The sequence below is a fragment of the Hetaerina americana genome, unplaced genomic scaffold, assembly GCF_022747635.1.
Source record: "Hetaerina americana unplaced genomic scaffold, ioHetAmer1.1.p SCAF_6, whole genome shotgun sequence".
In the NCBI taxonomy this organism is placed as follows: Eukaryota; Metazoa; Arthropoda; class Insecta; order Odonata; family Calopterygidae; genus Hetaerina; species Hetaerina americana.
The window spans coordinates 4937746-4958548 of record NW_027287205.1 but is presented as its reverse complement, the minus strand read 5'-3'; the positions used below and the strand labels follow the sequence as shown (position 1 = coordinate 4958548).

General features: G+C 43.5%; 1 protein-coding gene across 1 annotated transcript in view; it reads left to right on the top strand.

Moving 5' to 3' along the window:
* The window catches only part of LOC139695219 (uncharacterized), a 47181-nt gene that overhangs the window by 8357 nt on the left and 18021 nt on the right, over nt 1-20803 (top strand). Inside the window, exons 6-11 of the mRNA XM_071593904.1 lie at nt 2824-3108; nt 4808-5138; nt 13599-14089; nt 15233-15553; nt 18923-19104; nt 20666-20803. The exon at nt 20666-20803 is cut by the window's right edge and continues 214 nt beyond it. Of these exons, the coding sequence (XP_071450005.1) occupies nt 2824-3108; nt 4808-5138; nt 13599-14089; nt 15233-15553; nt 18923-19104; nt 20666-20803 (1748 nt within the window). The remainder of the gene's footprint in view (nt 1-2823; nt 3109-4807; nt 5139-13598; nt 14090-15232; nt 15554-18922; nt 19105-20665) is intronic.

The following is a 20803-nucleotide window of genomic DNA, read 5'->3' as shown; positions in this document are numbered from 1 at the left end:
GAACAAAAATATTTGTAAACCTACTTATTGTTGTTTATTTCCTTTTGGATTGCTTGAAATCAATTTTTGTTTTCAATAGTTCCTGAAGTTTAGCAAGCAGGATTGTTAAAGCTATCTAATTGACCAATAAAGGTTACTGCATAAATAACTGTTAATGGCTACATTTTCATGGAGTTTGTATTTACCCTTCACGACCATCATTCATAATACTCATAATTCAGTGATATTCCTGTGTTCCAAAGGAAGATTTGTGTTTCCCTGTGCTCTGCTTCTTGGCCTCACTCCCATCCTCTCTCACCTCTGGAGAATCCACGGGAACTCTGAGAGGAAGTCACCTCTCACTGCCAATGGCCTGGCTATGCCTCTCGGCTAAACTCCAGGCTCGTTTTCCTTGTCGACCAGGAGTTACAGGTGCCATGTCTCGCTCTGGTTTCACCCGGCATTTCTAATCCTACTGGCTAATGATGTGAGTGTTAACCTTGTTCCACCCTATTTGTATTTTTTACTATCAGAAAGTTAGGATCATTCAGAACAAGCTCTCGGCCTCTTACTTACCTCGAAGCTACTCCTTTTATTGAACTTCTACCCAAGTGATTGCAATCATCGAAACTTGACTCGACATCAAAGTATCAGATATTGAATTGGATTTTGCATCAGCCCACCTTATTTTGACCAAATCAAAATGCACTTGGTGGAGTCATCTGATTGGCTATTGACACCAACTTCTCATTAACCTGATGGTCTGACAATTAGTCGAATCTGGTGGTGTATGTTTAGTTCAAAACAACCATCCGATTTCCATATTGCTTGTGGTCTTTCAACAATCTTTGAGCATATCATTCATGATCATCTCCTTCACTTTACCCTCCCTTGCATATCTCCCCGTCAGCACGGCTTTCTCCCCGGTTGATCATGCCTCAATAATCTTGCCGTTCTACTCCACCATATTGCTAACTCTTAATTAACTTAAGCTTAACTCACAATTGGACGTTTGCTGTATTGACTCCTAGAAAGTATTTGACTCCAATAACCACCTTCTGCTGGTTCATAAACTCAAAAATTGGTACAGCATACATGGCATCTTCCTTTCTTTAACCTGCAGATTTCTCAGCTCTCGCAAACAGCATGTTCTAATTGATTGGATTTCTTCCACCCTTCTTTCTGTACTGTCCAGGATACCACGGGGCAGTGTCCTTGGCCCTCGTGTTTTTTCACTTTACTTAGAAGACATTATTGACTACATCATCTCCCTCGAATGCAATATTTTGCTTTATAATGATAATTGCAAAATTTTCAAACAGATTGATTGCCCATCTGATGCTCTTCCCCTACAAACTGCTCTCAATTCCATCGCTGCATGGTGCTCCAATGATAGTAATGCATTAATCCCTCAAAGTCTGCTTTTATGACTTGTCTGTAAAGCACAGAAGAATTTTGCTTTCGAACGACCCAATCCCATCTGTTAGTTCTCACTGCGATTTAGATGTAAATTTTGACACAAAGTTCACCTTTCGCAAGCACGTTCAAAGGCAATTTGCAAAAGCGATTGGCAATGGTCGACCTACTTAATCACCACACTGATGTTCTTGATTCTCTTACCCTTAGGATGGTGTTTCTTGGTTGAATCCTCCCAATTTTAGAATACTGTTCACCAATCTGGTCGACCGCCTCCCCAACTACTTTAGAGTAGTAGTAGTTTTGAGGGGAGGCGACCGACATCCGAGGTCATTTGCGCCATAGGGGATGGACAGGAAAGGATGAAGGGTGGAGAGAAACCCGGCGTCGGCATTAGCCTACTTTTTACGAAAGGTGCCAAGGGGTCTGCAGCTTAACGTCCCATCCGACGGACGGCGTACTCACTCTAAGTGCCCTTCTCAAAGCACCTCAAGTGGGGATCGAGATACCTCTGAAAAATATTCAACACCACCAGGATTTGAACCCGGGCCCTCTGGGTGGAAAGCCAGTACGTTAGCCCCCGCACCATCCCCACTACTTTAAAGGCACTCAGTATTTCTCTATCGCCATTTCCCGTTATGGCATTCCTTCCTCAAAAATACAACCTGGGACTTCACTCTCCATCCCTTGGTATTCTCCACCTCTACCGCCGTCAATTGCGATGTGATATGAAATTCTTACATGGCATCATCAATGGAACACTCGGTACCGATAACTGTCTCCCTCTCTTCTCTGTACGTGTTCCCCCTCGACCAACACGTAACTTGAGTCTAATGCGGATTCCAAAATTCCATATTTGGATCTTCCAGCATACCCCATCCCATTGACTTCCCGCCACATTTAATTCCCTGGGCCCCTCTTCCTCACTCACCGCTCTCACCTCCTTCCTTCAACCCCACCGGGTCATTTAGATCTCCCTGCTTGCATAATGTATATGCTCTGGTATCTCTCAGTTGTTCTCGACATTTTTGTTAATTTTGCAATGTTATTTAGCGCTCTTACCCTTTCTTTTTATATAAATTGTATGCGTTGCCTGTCAGCCAAAGTAAAAGCCTTTCTGCCCTTTATGGCTGCTGTGTTAAATAAATAAATATCTTTGGTCCCACTGCTAGTTTTCTGGCCTCGGGAGTCCTGACTATGTTTTCATCTTATTTTATTGATAATCTTTCATGACTATGATTTTCTTTGAGTTATTCTATTCCCTCCTCGTGGCACCAACCTTTGAATTTTAAATAAATCGCGTAAGAGGAACCAAACACTTATTTGTCTGTAAATAAACGAATGCCCCAGTCCCTAGTCCAAGGACTATTCATTTTATATAATACTTCCCTATTTTATTAATAATCTGTTATCATCTGATTTTGGCAGAATCCCGGCACAATGGGGGCTTTCCTTGAACTTTCCCATTGCTGGGGAGACCTCCACTTGCTCCTCGTGTTCTACCAGCCCGACAAACCTTCTGGCGATCCCATGTCCGCAGCGGTATACCCAAAGCTCCCCTCCATGGCATCGACCAAGTTCTGTGGCACCCCTGGCTCCTTGGGAACGGCGACCGATTTCTCCTGCCTCCATCCGCACCTGAGCGAAGGAGAGTGGAGCCATCTGGTGGAGAGGATTGTGAACTTTGGGGATGATGCTTGCAAGGAGCTGCAGGTGAGAAATTAATGTATTGCCTTCTGACGTGAGATAATTTTGACTTGCTCAAGTTTGATTGGATATCACGCGTTTTCCCATAAAGGGCTAATCAAAATTAAGTGGTAATGGTGTTGAATTGACAGAGGTGAAATGTAAATAAATGAAGGTGGCCGATTACTGGTGCTATGGTCTTATTGTAATTTCAGTCAGCAATAGATGAATGATATATTTGAGGAACTTGATTATGGATTGTAGTTTCTTGTACTCCTAAATACTACAAAAAGCCTTTTGATCATAGATCAACTGGATGACCAATCAATCAACCACTGGTCGTCATAAATACCATTTTATTATTTTATCTTTGCACTATTGTAACCTTAAGGGGAGTCTGCTGTGCAGAATGATCTGAAGTTGGGTCACCTGAATTGAGAGAGAAAGAGAGGTCATGCATTGTGGTATGAGCACTGGTGTAAAACATTTGTTTATCTTCATTTAACCAAGTGTAAACATTTCAATCGGTGTCATTCTGTTCCGTATCAGACATTTTGAACGTTGCAGTGACAGTCAACTTGTTGGAGAACAAGTATTTATACTTAACATTATCAGAATTTAAACAAGGGAGCATTGAAATTAGTAATTGAATTATTATTCACATCTATTTATTTAGCAAATTGAATTAATTAAAATCTGGGAATTCAATAGAAAATATGAACGAAGGCTATTGAAATGAAGTAAACTGCTTCTTTTTAAATTTTATGAAAAATGTGGCAAGCATTTATTCCTTATAATGCAATGCATTGCACAGTCATGAGAAAACGAAAGTATTTTTCTTAGGCTTGGATGTGAGACAATGGATAATATCTTCATTACAATTTGGGACAAAAACAAGTTTATATTCTGACAAGTGTGGTATACCTTTATTTTTCAACCATAGCTTTCTATTCATGGCATCGCTATGCCATGAATGATAGGTTTTGAAACCAAACCCATGGAATGACTTTAGAATGAGCATGTTTTAAATGCTAACTCATGCTGGATTTAACCAGACATTTGATTGATTCCGCAGTGGTGCTTGATCGAATGATGGTTTCAGCTATGGTCTCAGTCCATGGGTTATTTAGATTAAAATAGTCTTTGTGATAATTTAAAGATTAAGATCATGCTTATGCAATGAGAAGAGGAGAGGAAATGATAGCAGTTTTTTTCATTTCACAACTGATCCATGTTTGCTTAGAAGTCTGAATATGTTGGTGTGAATATCTTGAAAGCACTACCGAGAAACATTTGGGAAATAGACAATTTTTTGTTGTTTAAGTCTAAGCTATATCAATTCTATTGTGATCATCAATGCGATACAGTTGATTAATTCATGTCCCTTTCTCTAGGTAAATGATTTCTTCTTAAATAATTCTGAAAATACTCCTCTTACTGCTCCTGACTGTTTGTGGTTTTACTCCATACACTTGCATGTATATTTTTATTTTGAGATATATGCTGACTCTGTAGTTTCTGCTCTGTGATGTCAGCAAAGAATACGTGCAGGTGATGTGACATGTTCCATACTTGCCACAAACATGTCTTATTGGAACCAATTAACATTATGATTATAATTATTAAAGACTGGGCGATGGATTGCGTTCTCTTGATCCAAATGCCCTGAAGTAGCTTGATAGCTTTGCATGCTATTCTTTTCTGATGCCAAATATGTATATTTCAGGATGAGTTGGTGTTGCAGAAACTTAGAACCGTGGCGTTGTTTGAGCCTCGAGTGAAAGCAGACACGAAAGCCCATCCCTGCATCCAGCATCTTCTATCGAGAGCGGGGGAGTCCCCGCATGCCTTGACGTTGCTTGTTCAGAACCAAGCTGTGATAGTCCCTCTCTTAGACTTGGCTGATGTCACTCAGTTTCTGCACGTGCTCATGTCAGATAAGTTGGTGCGGGGCAGCGAGTCACATTTCAAAGCGTTGTGTGGCAATCCTTCTGTCGTTCCAGTTGCCACCTTATCGCTGCTCAAGCAAATGGGAGACAATGCATTTCAACACCAAAGTAAGTATTCAGTTGTTCCCGGCTCAACTTTGTGGAAATTCATTTTAATTTAATGAAGAATACAATGTATCTTTCCACTGTCTTTATTATATTCCTAGATCTTTTCGGGACAATTTTTGAATGCTCCTATGGCAAAAGACAGTGGAAAGATACATTGTATTCTTCATTTAATTATGGAAGCGAGTACCTATTTTCCATCGCATCATAATTTGTGTGTGTGGGAAGTAGTTGGGTGGTCTAATCTTGGTGGTGATCTGCTTTAATAGCTGATCATGCACGGCGCGGGTGTCCATTGTGCTCTTATGGTGCATGTTATGTCTATTTACCATACTTAAAATTTCATGTGGTATGGCACTATCATTGTTAACAGTAGTGGTTTAATGATTACATTAAAATACCATATTTCCGTTATTGAAATTTACTTTTCCAGTTATTTACGACAATTTTATCAGGTTCCATAAAATTTCCTGTAATTCCAGTGAACGTGGAACCCAATATTTACACAATTTCATATTCAGTTTTCCCGCGATTTGCGTCACTACGTTCCAGAGTAAAAATTATTTCATATTCTGAGACAGTTGCTGATCTGCATCGGCATTGATTTTAAAAAGATATTTTGACTTCTTTTTGTACATATTCAATTAAAAAAGACAAGAGGGAGCAGTATTGTAAACATTTTTGGGAATAATTTAAATACAGCGGGCTTGCTGTCGTACAACCACTATAGTGATGGTAATTTGAACTACTTACACTTGTGACGCGGTATTTAATTCATATATAAATTTTCCCCGATACCGCGAGACAAGGGAGGCTGCGACTCTACTTGTTTTGAGGGCGCCAGGCTAGCCGCATGGCTAGCCGCAGAGTCACGCCGCTGGCTGTCACCTGGCCCATCACACTCCTCGTCCCAGGGGAGGGCTCGCTCACCTTTTATGTGCCCCGGGGTGGGCAGCGGCTCTTCAGCTGAAATCACGAGGGACGCAAGGAGGCGCATAAAAATGGACTCCGACGAGTAAACTTCATAAGAACTATTTATTATCACAAGAAAAGGTGTGGGCGCTCCCAAGCAAACATGACGCGCGGTGCCGACGCCTGCTGGGCCACGATGTTGGGTGGCCGCTCGGCTGCAGCCGAAGATGGCCGCCTCGCTGTCGACTGCTGGCTCCCGATGTTCCGGTCGGGGCCTGCGGGGGGCCCACACGGCGAGGTCGGTTGCTGGCACGCGCACCCCCGGTGTTCGCAGGCTGTCGGTGACTCGACGATGATAGCACACGACCTTCTCTCTCGGGCATCTCACAACGAACTCTCCTTACCACGTGTTGGCCGGCACTCTCCGCGCGCGGCGCGCCCCGCTCTTCTTTTTTTCTTACATACATTGTCGGCGCCCACAAATAGCGCCCCGCCGTTCTACGGCTCGCGAGAGGGGCGCGCGTATTCGAACTGGGCAAGTGACGCTGCGCCAAGCACAACGTCACATACCCCCTCCCTAAGCCGGACACTCGTCCGAGTGGACCGCTTACAAACGAGCCTACAACTGAAACCTATGAACACAATATAATAACAACAATTTCACAGATTTCTACCAGTAGTTCACTCAGTTTTGAGATTCTGTCTTCAGCTATTGGATAGAAAATGGATAGCACAACTTTTTCTAATTTTAACCACATTCTCTATGAACATCAAGTAATACATTTGGTATGAACAAACTTTTGGCATGAATCTTTCATACATTCCAAGGGAATTTCTCACAAAATTTCAACAAAAGCATCACTCGCTCAGATAATTCACTCTATAAAAGGCAGTACGTCCTCAGCTCAAACACATCACACCTCGTTTGCAAACTTTCATTCACCACAATTCAAGGGCTATGTGCCATAACAACAATAATGTCCGACAGAGATTTTCACATCATTGAAAAATAAATCGCTCACTTTGACACACAGACAAGATAACATGAGGCAAACACACAATGCTGACCTATTGCATAATACCAAAATTCATAAGGAATTTTTTTGAGAGTGTGCTCCGTGGGCTTGGCGCTCGGAGGACTCACCACTTTGACGAGTGGATCTTGGTGCTATATATCTTTTCAAGTCACCAATATCTACTTTCGCGTTTTGCTTATTGGAACGCGTTTCTACGATATAAACTGTTGGAGACAGTTTTTTTAGTATCTCGATTGGTCCTTCAAATTTAGGGGCTAGCTTGGCTGAAAACCTATCAATCCCACTGGACAGATGGTGGGTCCTACGCATTACTAGGTCTCCTACATTAAATTCGATGTTTCTTCTACCCTTATTATACGCTCGCGCCTGTTTTTCCTGAGCTTTCTCTATGTTCTCGGCTACTAGATCTCGTAATAAGCCTAACCTATCGGCCCTCTTTTTCCACGCTTGTGGATCCAATCTGCTCTCTATGCCTTCCCCCTTCTCAAGCTCGCGCCGCAAACTCTTCACTGGCAGTGGATGCCTTCCGAAGTTCAAGTAGGCTGGCGAGATCTTAGTCGAGGCCTGCTTCGCGGTGTTGACTGCATGCCTTAGTTCGTGTAAATGCTGATCCCAGTCTCTATGGTCTTTTTCTACAAACATCGCGATGGCCGTCTTCAGTGTTCGATTGGATCTTTCCACTGGATTTGCCTGAGCATGGTATGGAGGCGTTGTTGTATGCGTTATTCCATACTCTGCCAATGCTTCTCTTACGCATTTGTTATCAAACTCTTTTCCATTATCTGTCAAGAGATACTCCGGCGTTCCCCAGCGAAATAGGACAAGCTCCTCAAGTGCTTTAACCACGTTGGCCCCCGTAGCAGCTCTGACCGACTTTAGCTCCACCCATCTTGAAAATAAGTCCTGAAAGATTATTAAGTACTTGTTCTTGGCTTTGCGAAGCGGAAACTCCATGAGATCTGCTGCTACGACGCTCCATGGTCTCTCTACCGTTCTTTTACCCAATAGTCCCTGAGGCGCTTGCTGCGACGTTTTGAACTGTTGACATTCCTGACATTGCCTCACAAAGTTGTGAATGTCGTGATAGGCCCCTCTCCAATAGTAATCTCGTACAACTCGATCGAATGTCTTTTCCACTCCGAGGTGGCCCGATGAAGGTTCACAATGGGCATCCCTTATGACCCGCTCTCGACATTCTTTTGGAAGCACGAGTTTCCAGCCCTCTTCACAATCAGCGATTGGATCGAGCAGCTCATCGTACTTGTAACGATACAAGTGGCCCGCTTCGACCTTCCAATTTTTATACCTCTCCGGATATTTGCTGACTTCCTCGACTCTGCGTTGGTAGTCCTCATCCTTTACTTCCGTAATTTCAGCGATCTTCTCTTCGCCAGAAAGTTGCTCGTACATACGAGATAGTGCATCAGGCAAATCATGGATTTTACCTCGACGATGCACCACCTCGGAGTCCCACTGCTGCAACTCCAGCGCCCATCTCGCGAGCCTACCCGTAGGTTCCTTGAGGTTTCGCAGGTATTGGAGTGCGGAGTGGTCTGTGATCACGAGGAACTTGTAGCCCTCTAAATAAGGCCTTAGTTTTTTTATGGCCCATAGAATAGCTAACAACTCTCTCTCTGTCGTCGTATAGTTTTTCTCAGCTGATGTGAGAACTCGGCTGACATAAACGATTGGATGTTCTCCGTCCTCATTCACTTGAGAAAGAACACCTCCAATTGCTTCACTACTCGCATCAGTTTGTACAATGAAGGGTTTAGAGAAGTCCGGCCTTGCCAAGACCGGGGCTTCCGTAATGGCCCTTTTGTATGTCTCAAACGCTTTCTGCTGTTCCTCTGTCCATTCCCACTCTTGACCTTTGTGCAATAACTTGACCAGTGGAAGCTTGATTTCCGAATCGTCCTTTATGAACCGAGCGTACCATCCAATCATACCAAGAAATCGTCTTAGTTGTTTGAGGTTAGATGGTGCTGGATAATTCACGACTGGAGCTATCTTTTCCGGATCTGGTCTAATTCCCTCTGCGTCTAACAGATATCCAAGATATGCAGCCCTGGTACAACAAAACTCGCTCTTCTCCTTATTGATTACTAGCCCTGCCGTCACACTCGCTAAACTCACTCTAGGCGTGGACTCCACGCCGACTCCCCCTCCCTGAACCGGACACAGCCTATCAGGTTTGTCCTCAATGGTTACAGGGTATGTCACACTCTCACTCGACTCATTCCTGCCCGTCCCTTTGTTGGAACACAACCGATCCAGAGTGAACAGTACTTGAGGCAATTTCTCATAATCGCTCTCCTGTTCTGATTTCCGGCCCGCGTGAAGCGACTGGGCAGAATCTACATTCCACGCATGTCTCGGCGGGCTTTGTGGCACCGACGAGATGCTCTGAGGCCTCTCACTCATTCTCTCACTCTCTGCTTGCTTTGGCGGCTGGAGACAGGCTGCCCTGTTCGATCCTACCAAAGACTTGACCCTTTCGCTTTTTTCCGACCTAACGGATTGGCAGAGCGGAGCTGACTCCGTCGACCAATGCGCCTTCTGCCCCATATGCGGTTGATTTGGTGGGCGGAGACGGGCTGACCCGCTCGGCTCGGCGAAATCAACGGCTGGACAGCAAATATCAGCTTTGCAGTGGAGGTCGGCCGTCCGTCTCGACTGCTCAGCTGGAGAGCTTTTCCTGATAGCTCCATTGCATTGGCCAGATCGATAGAGGTTGGCTGTCCACCTCGATCTGTAGATTTCTTCATCCTTGATCTTTGCCAACGCCTCAGATGGGTGGTGGATGTTGGCTGTCCAACTCGACCTAGGAGCAGATGTTTCATCTGGCCCATCTGAGTTTATCTCCCTTCCTTTCCCTATACAATCCTTTATTCCACTATTTACATCTCCCTTGATCGAATTTGGTTCGCAGAATTTGGCTGTCCAACTCGGCTTTTCCAAAATCGAATCACCATTTCCTAACCTAATCGACTTATTCCTATGATTACCTAGATCTAATTCAGCCGTTTCGTGTTCGACGGATTGGTTTGCGGGGAAGCCGCTTGGGCTAGGCGACTCCCCGCTTGTCCGTTTTCCTGCCGAGTAAACAGGTGTTTGCAATTAGGGCAATTAATTGCCAATAAGCCGACCTTGCCGCAAAGTTGGCACTTTTCTTGTGTCCTTCCAGGTCGACTGGGGCAATTGACACTGATATGCCCTCTTGCGCCACAGCTGAAACACTGGACTCTCGGGCACGCATTTGCCCTATGTCCCGACTCTCCGCAGGAATAACAAGCTCCGTCAAAGCCCGGTCCCTGGTCTCTCGCCTGTGAAGGCCTAGACCACGTAGGTCTCGTTATGGCCCTTCCTAACTCATAGCTGATGCTCTGTCTATGTCCATCGTCCCCTGATGCATCGTCCGAGTAATCACTGCTGTCAGTAGATAACGACCCGCTCGTTACCTCCGACTCTGAAGAAGATGACGAAGTGGATGTTATTTTCCTCCGATACTTTTTCTTGGAACCCTTTCTCAAGTTCACTTCCTTATCGTTCTTCTCACTGCCCAATTTTTGTAAAATTCGGCTAATTCCATCCGTTAGGTTGTTGATCATCTCGTTCTGCTGTTGCAATTGACTCCGCAACTCCTTTATTTCCTCAGAGTTGCGGTCGCTCTGTACTGGTATCTCTTTCTGATTTGATTTCGCTTCCGAAGGCAGAATGCGCAGTTTTTCCTTTTCTCTGGTCAAATCTGACGCTTCTTTCCTTTCCCCCAGCGGCGGAAAATCATATGAGTCCATCAGCGGCAGTTTGGGCTGAGGGCCCCCCGTTGCGTTTGCTGTAATGGTCCGAATGGGGTTCAGTTCCTCATTAATTTCTCCGTCGCTTGCGGCAACTTTCTCCGTCTCGATGTGCTTCTTTTTATGCCCCTTACTGCATGCTCGTTTCATTTTCCGCCCTGCATCTAGGTCTTCGTCCCAGTTTAAGGCGTATAAAGCTCCTGAGAGGGTTACATCGTCAGGCTGCACATCCTCGTCCAATTCTTTGACCATGGTGTCCCTAACCGTGGTTGTGCCAAAAGAAGCTTAGCCCGCAATAATCGCTCTTTGCGCACTAAGAGTGGCCCTACCAAGGAGTGTCCTTTACTTGACAACTCATTTTCCACCTCTTCTTCACTCATTTGCTTAATTATTTCAAATTCTGCCTTTACCGCTGAATGCCGTAGCAGTGCCCTCATATCTCTCTGATATCTCGCCAAAAATCCAGTGTCACCCTCCATTGTAAATTAGGAAGAAGAAAATTCTTAACCTATTGAATAATTAAAGGATTTGCCCCACCTAACCTAAAATACGCTTACTGCAAATATTTAATCCTAATCTAAAGCTTTCTCCCTATTCTACAGTTATTATAACAAATAGGGTAGAATAAATCAGAATTCTATATTAAAAGCATAACCTAACCTCAAAATTCAAAAATTACAAACTCCACTTCCTCTTTTCAAAGGATCCTCTGCCACTCTGGGGATACGTGGCCACGCACGGAGCTTCCCTCACGCCAATAATAGTAGTTAATCTTAGAAACCGATCGTCCCTCCGCAACTTAACTGGAAACAAGTCGCCTCGGGAATGTTCACAGCTTTCATCCCACCCTCAACGCCAAGCAACCACTCAAAGCAACCGCACAAACCACATTCAAGTACAAAAGATTGAGTAGAAATTATAATCTCTTATTTACTGCTTCCCTCACAAAGAATTTTAAATTTTTTTATTTCATGAAAATGTATAGCGAAAAAAAAAGGACTAATTTATAAATCAAATAGAAAAATTGTATACCGCTCGCGAAAGAGCTGTACGTAATAACTGGCGCTCGCGCGATGTTAATCACGCATCGTTCCCGCTCACACACACGCTTTGCACACCATGCCGGTATCACTCCGCTCGCTCTCCTTCACACCATTGTTGCCTCGTCAAGGCCGACGCGACGCCATTTTACACTCGCGCCTCATGCGCACTCTCGAAATATAATTGTCACTTTTCTCGCACAACAATAGAAAGGCTGCCCCACGTTGGGCGCCATTTGTGACGCGGTATTTAATTCATATATAAATTTTCCCCGATACCGCGAGACAAGGGAGGCCGCGACTCTACTTGTTTTGAGGGCGCCAGGCTAGCCGCATGGCTAGCCGCAGAGTCACGCCGCTGGCTGTCACCTGGCCCATCACACTCCTCGTCCCAGGGGAGGGCTTGCTCACCTTTTATGTGCCCCGGGGTGGGCAGCGGCTCTTCAGCTGAAATCACGAGGGACGCAAGGAGGCGCATAAAAATGGACTCCGACGAGTAAACTTCATAAGAACTATTTATTATCACAAGAAAAGGTGTGGGCGCTCCCAAGCAAACATGACGCGCGGTGCCGACGCCTGCTGGGCCACGATGTTGGGTGGCCGCTCGGCTGCAGCCGAAGATGGCCGCCTCGCTGTCGACTGCTGGCTCCCGATGTTCCGGTCGGGGCCTGCGGGGGGCCCACACGGCGAGGTCGGTTGCTGGCACGCGCACCCCCGGTGTTCGCAGGCTGTCGGTGACTCGACGATGATAGCACACGACCTTCTCTCTCGGGCATCTCACAACGAACTCTCCTTACCACGTGTTGGCCGGCACTCTCCGCGCGCGGCGCGCCCCGCTCTTCTTTTTTTCTTACATACATTGTCGGCGCCCACAAATAGCGCCCCGCCGTTCTACGGCTCGCGAGAGGGGCGCGCGTATTCGAACTGGGCAAGTGACGCTGCGCCAAGCACAACGTCACACACTCATAATCTCAATCATAACGACTAGGAGTAATCTGGGTAATTTGTGTATTGGAAGAACAACTGCAGTCGTAAAACGACGTCTTGGATTGTGCACCAAGTGGCTGATTTGCCGTAAGGAGTAATGTAAATGGAAGTGAAGCACTTGCAATTAATAATTGTAGGTTTGTGTTGTAATTAAATAAATACATGCTATGTAAAATAATGGGTAAGAACTGTGAACATTTTCATGATGGAAAATTTCGGTGTAGTTATTATGAAATATTTTTGAAGAATCAATGTTGCCACTTTTAACAACCTATTACGTTGACTTATATGCTTTTAATTCACCAGCTGAACACCAGTAGATGTAAACAAACTACTGCCTTATTGAAAATATAGCCGGTTGGAATTTCAAAGGTAGGGTGGCATCTGGCCATGTTAAACTCCGACCCTTAAGTGTTATGTTGAGCCATCCAAAACTTGTTTGTCACCGCCAGGGGTGAGTGGTGTGTAATTACTTTGGGTGGCAAAAGCTCATTTCCGGTGGCAACAGGAGGCCCACAAGGAAACTCTGCTGGCAATGAATGGTTTGTTTTATCATTCAATGCGTGGGAGGTTTCTTTTCACGTGCACTTCTCCCTGGGATACTATCATGTCAATTGGTGCTCAGTGGAGAGTATCTTGTAATGCAATCAGAGCCACAAAATGGTTTAGAGCCTCCTCAATCATTTTCAGTTGAGAAGAAATCCCTCAAGAGAAAGCACAATGAATGCCTGGAGCAGTCTCCATGTATTGGGGGAGAGCCAAGGCTGAAGAGGGTTCGATGGGCAAAGAGAGGACTGATTCTGTCTCAAGAACTTCTGCGGTCTGTTGCTGAGACCGTGTCTGGGATGGTGGAGGCATATGGGGAGGTCCTTGCAGACGGGAAACTGCAGCATTGGAAGAGCACATCATTTGAGGGATTACCTCAAGTGATTGCTTCCAAGCTGAGAGAATACTTGGAGTCTTACAGCAGTGATGCAGAAGGGAATGATGATGCTGTTCCTTTGAGTGTTGATGCTTCTGTTCTCCATCAACTTTTAAACACTCTGGGCTCCCTTCCTCTGCCGCATCTCTCGGAAAGCACGAGAATCGTTGTCAGTCTCTGCATGGTTGGCTTGTTGATGGTGTCGAGGGAACATTCCCAACTTGATGAATGGGTGCAGGTCGAGATCCTTTCGACAAAGGTGAGTTGAAGCATTCAAGGTCAACTACAGGGTGAGCTATCAGTAATGGGTTGATGCAATTTTTCTTGACATTCAATGATTAGTATTAAAGAATACCACATGAAGCCAAGGATCAATAAATTGACCTAAGTTTGAAATATATTCACTGGACTTTTATTTCTTGTCCACAAGCATATGAAGAATAATCTTGTCATTTCAAGCACAGATTAAAATACCAATGCAATGACAAGGCGCTGGCTTCAGAAGATGACGATGAGTAAAATACCCACGCTATCAAATCTGCTTTGAGTTGAATCAGGTTTTTCATGTAGATGTTTCTTGTGGAGGTTTCTGTGGTGGTCTTGAAGATCATTGTCTTTCAAGATTTTTTCTGCATAAGTACTAAGTACCAGGGTGACAGTTTTTCTGGTGTTGCAATTGGTAACTTCAGATCAGAAGTGCTTGATGTTGGCAATTGAACTTAACCGTACTTATAAGATTTCTTCCCCTTTACATCTGAGTGGGGCACTTGCAATGATATCGGTCATTGGTCTATTTACTAAGTGCACATGTCTTGCCAATCCATTTGGCGGAACAAAATATCTTTTTAAATTCTTGACTTGTCCTAAATGATTTCTAAGTCAATTTGCTAAGTCTGTTCATTGCAGAGAGATGATGCATTTTGAGTTGCATAATTTATTTTGCATAAAAAATTAATTTTATCTTAGACTGGTCTGAGTGCAGTAGTTAAGGAGTAGAGCGTTGGAATTCTGACCCGAGGGCCTGGGTTCGATGCCTGGGGAAGGCTCCTCCCAAGCACCCTCTACTCTCTGCCCAAGCTGTGTGATTTTTTGGGTGCCAGATCTTCCCGGGAACAGGAAGGAACCGGCCTTTATTCCCAGCCCCTATTAGCCTGATGTGTGAATATCACAAGCCGTGCAGGGCTTAACCCTGGGTGAACTCTACCCTCACCCACCAAACGACCTTCGTTTGGGTTGATTTAATGTATTTATGGTTTTTATCAAAATTTTGTAGAGTAAACTATGTTATTTAGTTGGATTTCAGTATTTGAGACTATTTTTGCTGGTGATAGGTGAGGGCTTATTTGATTAGGGCCATGGCTTTTGTTAGCTTCATCCTTGTCTCCTCTCTCCTATTTTGTAGGCATTGCTGATGACTGTAAAGGCCTTCAATGTGTTCAGAGAACTCGTCAGTTATCTCGACATTGGCAGTTTTCTCGCATGGTACATATCTGGAACCGACAGTGATGCATACAGTCAAAGCAGCCCTGAAGCCTGCAGGGAAGTAACCCAACTCCAAGAAGACCTCATGGCAAGAATGGTTGATATATCCATGTCTCGTACAGCTGGCTTGAATCAAATGAAAACGGCTGTGACGGCAATAAAGGAAAGATTGAAAGATGGTAATGCCAATGTGGACCAAATTTGCCATCTGTCATCACTGTTGATGTCTGCTTTTTCCAAGGTAAGCAAGCGGCTATGGCTGAGGTGACCTTTGGAAAATAGTTACTTGGTTCTCCAATCAAATTGAAGGCTCTTTTGTCTCAAAGCAGAGTGTCTCTGGGGTTTTCCACCTAATTGGTGTGACCGCAGGTTTATAGGTATTCCGGCCAGCTTCTCAAGGGCGGAAGGGAATCCTTTTTGGCACTCATTGAAAGGGCAGTGGCTTCCGTGATAACTTTCAATTTTTAATTAAGTGTGGATTAATTTTTTGCTTAAATCATTCTGTTGGGATATTAGTATTTAGTTCTGTATGAAATTGAACATCATGCAATGGAACTGCCTTTAATCTATGCAGCCTGTAATAAAACACTGTATATTTTTGCTTCTAATGGTAACAAGTACTTGAGGGGATGATGGGGGGCTGAATTAATTCCTATAAGGAAGATGGCTGGCGAATCAATGCACATATTTTCTGATCACAATTTGGTGCTTAGGAAGTGTGATTTTAATCTTATGTGAATGAAAAAGCCTTAGAAAATGGAACATGGTGTAGTATGGGTGTCTTGAAAACCCTTACTATCAGTTGACTCTCCCAAGGGGTGCCCCCCAGCATACCAGACAATGTATGGTGAGTTAGTGCAGGTTTCTCGGAAACCAAGGCAAGACAATGTCCGCCACCCTACTACCGCCACTAGTCCCTTGTTGCTACAATGTAGCTACTATGTAGCTACTTTGAAGTCCCTCCCCCCAAAGGCACGATGCTATATAAAACAAGATGCTTCTGGAGCAGGGCCCCATTCTTCACACGGTCTCTGAGTCCTTCGGTCGAGCCTACGGCCACACCAGAGATGCCCAGCCCTTCCCTGAACCTATCCCAACGACCCAATTCCTTTCCTCGTTCCTCACCCGATACCCTGCCTCTGTGTCCATCAGTCGTAGGCTCCTACGACCACACCAGAGATGCCCAGCCTTGCCCTCCCTGCTCGCCCGTCCCTACTCCCCGGTGCCTGAGCCCCATTGCTTGATAAGGGTTAAATAAAAGATGCATAGATGGAATAAGACTCTCTCGTCCTGTGCTACGCTCCCACCAATGATGTCACGGCCGCCAACCACGCGACAATGGAATGCTTGCTTGGAGCAAAAAGGAATAGGGTTCTGGAGGCAGTCGATACAATTTGGAGGGAATATAAAGGTGAAGTGTTCCTTAAGAAGAAAGATGGGAATAATGCAATTAAGGAACAGAGAAACTTACATCCCAGAAATAAAAATGTGCAAGTAGAAAAAGGGTTGGGAAGCCATGAATTAATTGAGCACACGATTAGGAAATTGGATGGGACAGGGAAATCAAAGGATGTGGGCAAAGTACAAAGAGCTAGATTATAAAGCAAAGTGGGTAACTAACTGGGCAAAAGAAACAAAACGGAAAGAAATTGGAGAAGGTTTTGAAAAAATGACGTCCTTGCAGAACTGCAAAAAAATTGGGATGTCATGGACTTGAGTTTTGATGTGGTGTCGGTCATTGATAGGTGGGCTGTGTGAGGGGGGATTGTGGGTGGAGGAGTTGCCTCACTCGATGAATATTTTTGAAAAGATGGGAGTCGACTCGAGAGATTAGGTAAACATTAAAGTTTGGGAGCATAAGGTAGAAGAAGCAGAGCAGGCCACCCGTTTGGGAAGTGCCTTAGAAGAAGGTGGGCAAAAGAGCAAGAACAACATTAATGGAAGAATTATGCTAGGTAATGAGGCTTATACAAAGAGGCATTTGATGGATTATATTTTTTACTTTAGTTTTTCCCATAGTTACAAACTTCCATTACGTCTTGCCTGAATCTGTTGAATATATTCAGAATAAAACCTATTGCACAGTGATGTGTGATGTTGTGTGGCCTTGGGTTTTGCTTGTGCTTGAACTCTTGTGATTCTAGTTGAGTATTCATTTATTAGCAAATGGCACACCAGCTGTTCATAAACTTTGATATCCCAAGCAAAGCAAACATTAACATCAAGTATGCATATTTTCCCCCGTGAGGGCTGTCCCAGAAGTAACCTCTGTTTTCATGCAGCCTGAGAATTAGTGAAGGCAGCCTAATAATTGCTGTAGTGATGCACACAGTTGGTCAGCACACCTCAAGCTGCTGTGATTGGAAGGTCGCTTGTTTACCATAGCAAGTCAAAGTGAACAATACTGTTGAAATTACTGCGTAGTGTGAATTTGTTCAGTGAAAAGTTTTTGCTGTTAAAAAAAACGTCAAAGCTACTGACATTCATCAGGAACTTTGTGCGCTGTTTTCATACCAAATGTGAAGGGTGACAAGAGTTTTGCTTTGCTGTTGTCGTTCATTTAAGAGTGAACACAAATGTCCATGTTGACGTCGGAAGTGGCCGCCCTTCTGTGGTGAAAAATGAGCCGCGCCTGAAATGTGACCAAAGAGTTCATTTAAATGGGCGTTTGATGATATCTGATGTCTTTAGACAGTTTTCCAAAGATTTCTATGACTCTATTGCATGGAAATACTGCTGAAAAATTAGGCTACCTTATGTGTTGTGCTTGTCTTGATGTGGAACTTCCAAGGTGCTGTCATCTGTGTGCTGTGATTGCAGGCGGCAATGTTATACTTTAGGAATTTGAAAACTAGTTCAGGGACATGACAAATGTTTAAATATGTTTGGTGAATATGTATAAAATGGTAGGTATGTGCAGTTCTGAGATGAATGTAATAAGTTTTCCCAATCCATTGTAGTGTATCTTTTATAGCATAATGGGTGTTACTTTCTGGACAGTCCTCATATTTAAATAAGTCATGCCACTAGGAATGCACATATTTTAAATTAAAATTATTTATTATAATAAAGATGACCTTAGTGGGAAATAAATTTCTTACCTGCTAATAATTATCATTAAGTTTTGAACTGCCTTGCTAAATAAAACACTAAACATTTTGAATGGTTCAGATGAAACTCCAAAATAGTGTTTATCGAGAATTGCATTTTTATATTTAAAAACCATGAGTTTGAAATCATCAAGTGATCACTCTGTTCTGATTATCCCTCATGCTGCTTTCAATGTTCTCCCCAAATGATCAATATTTTAAGTACTAACGTAAAATTTGCAAATGTAATAACTTGATTGTTAGTACGGTATTTAAAACTTAGAAAACAACCATATACCTGAATACTTTAGGGAAGATACATGTTGAACTTGGGCAGTAAATCTGTTCTACGGAACATCCATGTTTACCAAATTGCATTTTAGATATGTGATAAAAATATGATGGTAGAAGTAGGTTCGTCTCTTGTTTATGGACGATATTTATTGACGGTGTAATTATTTTGTGTGTACTGAATGTAATGTTTGAATGCTGCAACGTTTTCTCCCAAACTACTATTTCAGAAATGTAAGCGGGCATCTTCGGAGAAGTTGCCCGTCAAACAGTTGTGCAGTAAATATAATGCGTCAATTGCCTCTTGCTTGCTGAGGAGAGTGGACTTCAGCCCCTCCAAAATAACCAAACAGCGCATGGTGTGCTTCCACATGGCTCTGCAGACGTTTTCCTCATTGAAAGACCAAAAGAGGTAATTGAGATGTAAATGCAGAGAATGTGGGAGTGCATAATACAATGGATGGATTCAACCACTACATTACATAATTAATTGAAATTGGACGTATTTTAATTGAATGTCTGTGCAGGGGTAAAGTTAGTTCCTCCCTAACCATAGGTATAGCAAATTATTGATCTGTTGCATGACATATTTAAGCACTTGTAATTAATTATTACTGGTGGGGTCTACAAGGTAATTTGATGTGTAGGCATAGGACTAGGATAGGACATGATCAAACCCATGAGTATGGTTGAAAAAGAGATAAGAAATATAGAGGCAGTGTATCTTTATCTATGTTTACGTTGATGCCTTGAGAGACACCCACTATGTATATTTTACCCCATAAGAATAATAAAGGATCATTCAGGAAGTTCTCTCGGGTTTCCCACCGGGTCAGCGTGGTGTGCACCACGCTGACCCGGTGGGAAACCCGAGAGAACTTCCTGAATACAATACGCCGGGAAAAACTGAGATCCTTCAATAAAGGATCAGCATTTCAATCCATTATATTGGCATTTGGAGTGGATCATAATAATATCTCTATTCTGTGAGATGATATTAACAAATTCATTAATTTAAACATGATTCGAGTCAAAATATTTGCAGTGACGTTCATCGAAGTGTGATACCTTGTAGTGAAATCAAAATAAGGGACATTTGTGATCTGTGTCGGAAGCTACCGCTATGGTGTCATTCTTGGATTCTTGCCATCTGTTTTGCGCATTGTCTGTGTTTATGGTGCCCAAAGATTCTGTGATCTGTGGCGACTTGATTTCATTACCAAACTCCACCAGTCCATTACCTTTAACATTGCATTTTTGATTACTGGACTCCCCAAACATGTTTATTTTGATGATTTGATTTGTGATTTGTTTGGCCCCAGCAGTCTCAGCACTCAAAAGGCACAAACGCATCTCATGTTCACATTTTCTGTTACCAGCGTGTGGGTTGGTGGGAAATGTATTAATATTTCTGATAGTGCTCGGGACATTGTTGGACAATCTTTTCTAACAATAGCAACAGTGGGGTTGTTAATGTTTGCTTCCGTAAGAGGAGTGGCTGGCATTCCAGGTCCACCTTCCTCTTAAATTGATTGTCTCCCGTTTTCAACCTTTGTAAACCACCCAATTCCAGTGACCAACTCTCCACAAGCCCCTCTGCAGCATTAAATAAGCCTTGACTGATAATTTGTCTTGGCAAATGCCACATTTCAGTGCACCATCACGTGTTATCTCCATAGGTTGGCTGCAGGTGAGCTGAAAATTTTTCAACTTGCAATGGTTGCCACTAATGTGATCCTGGAGTCAAATATTGGAGTTAATCCAGGAAATATAACTTTTACCATTTTTAGTCATCACAGTGTTAAGCTCGCAAGAAAGCAAAATTACATTTGTGCTCATTAAATAATGGAAATAATAAATTTATCATCACTGTATTGAATGACCGCCGTAGCCCAATCAGTTTAATGTTCATTGTGGTGGTTTTGCACTCTTTTGTAGACGCCCTTCAAATAATTGATTTATATTTATTGCAGATTGAGTAAGGCAGGTGGATTCTTGGAAGGAATTGTTGAAGTGGTGAAGACACGGTTGATGGGTGATGGCATCAAGGGCTTGGAGGAAGGTAGCCCTGGGATTTTGAGTGTACAATCAGCGGAGTTTGAATCTTGTAG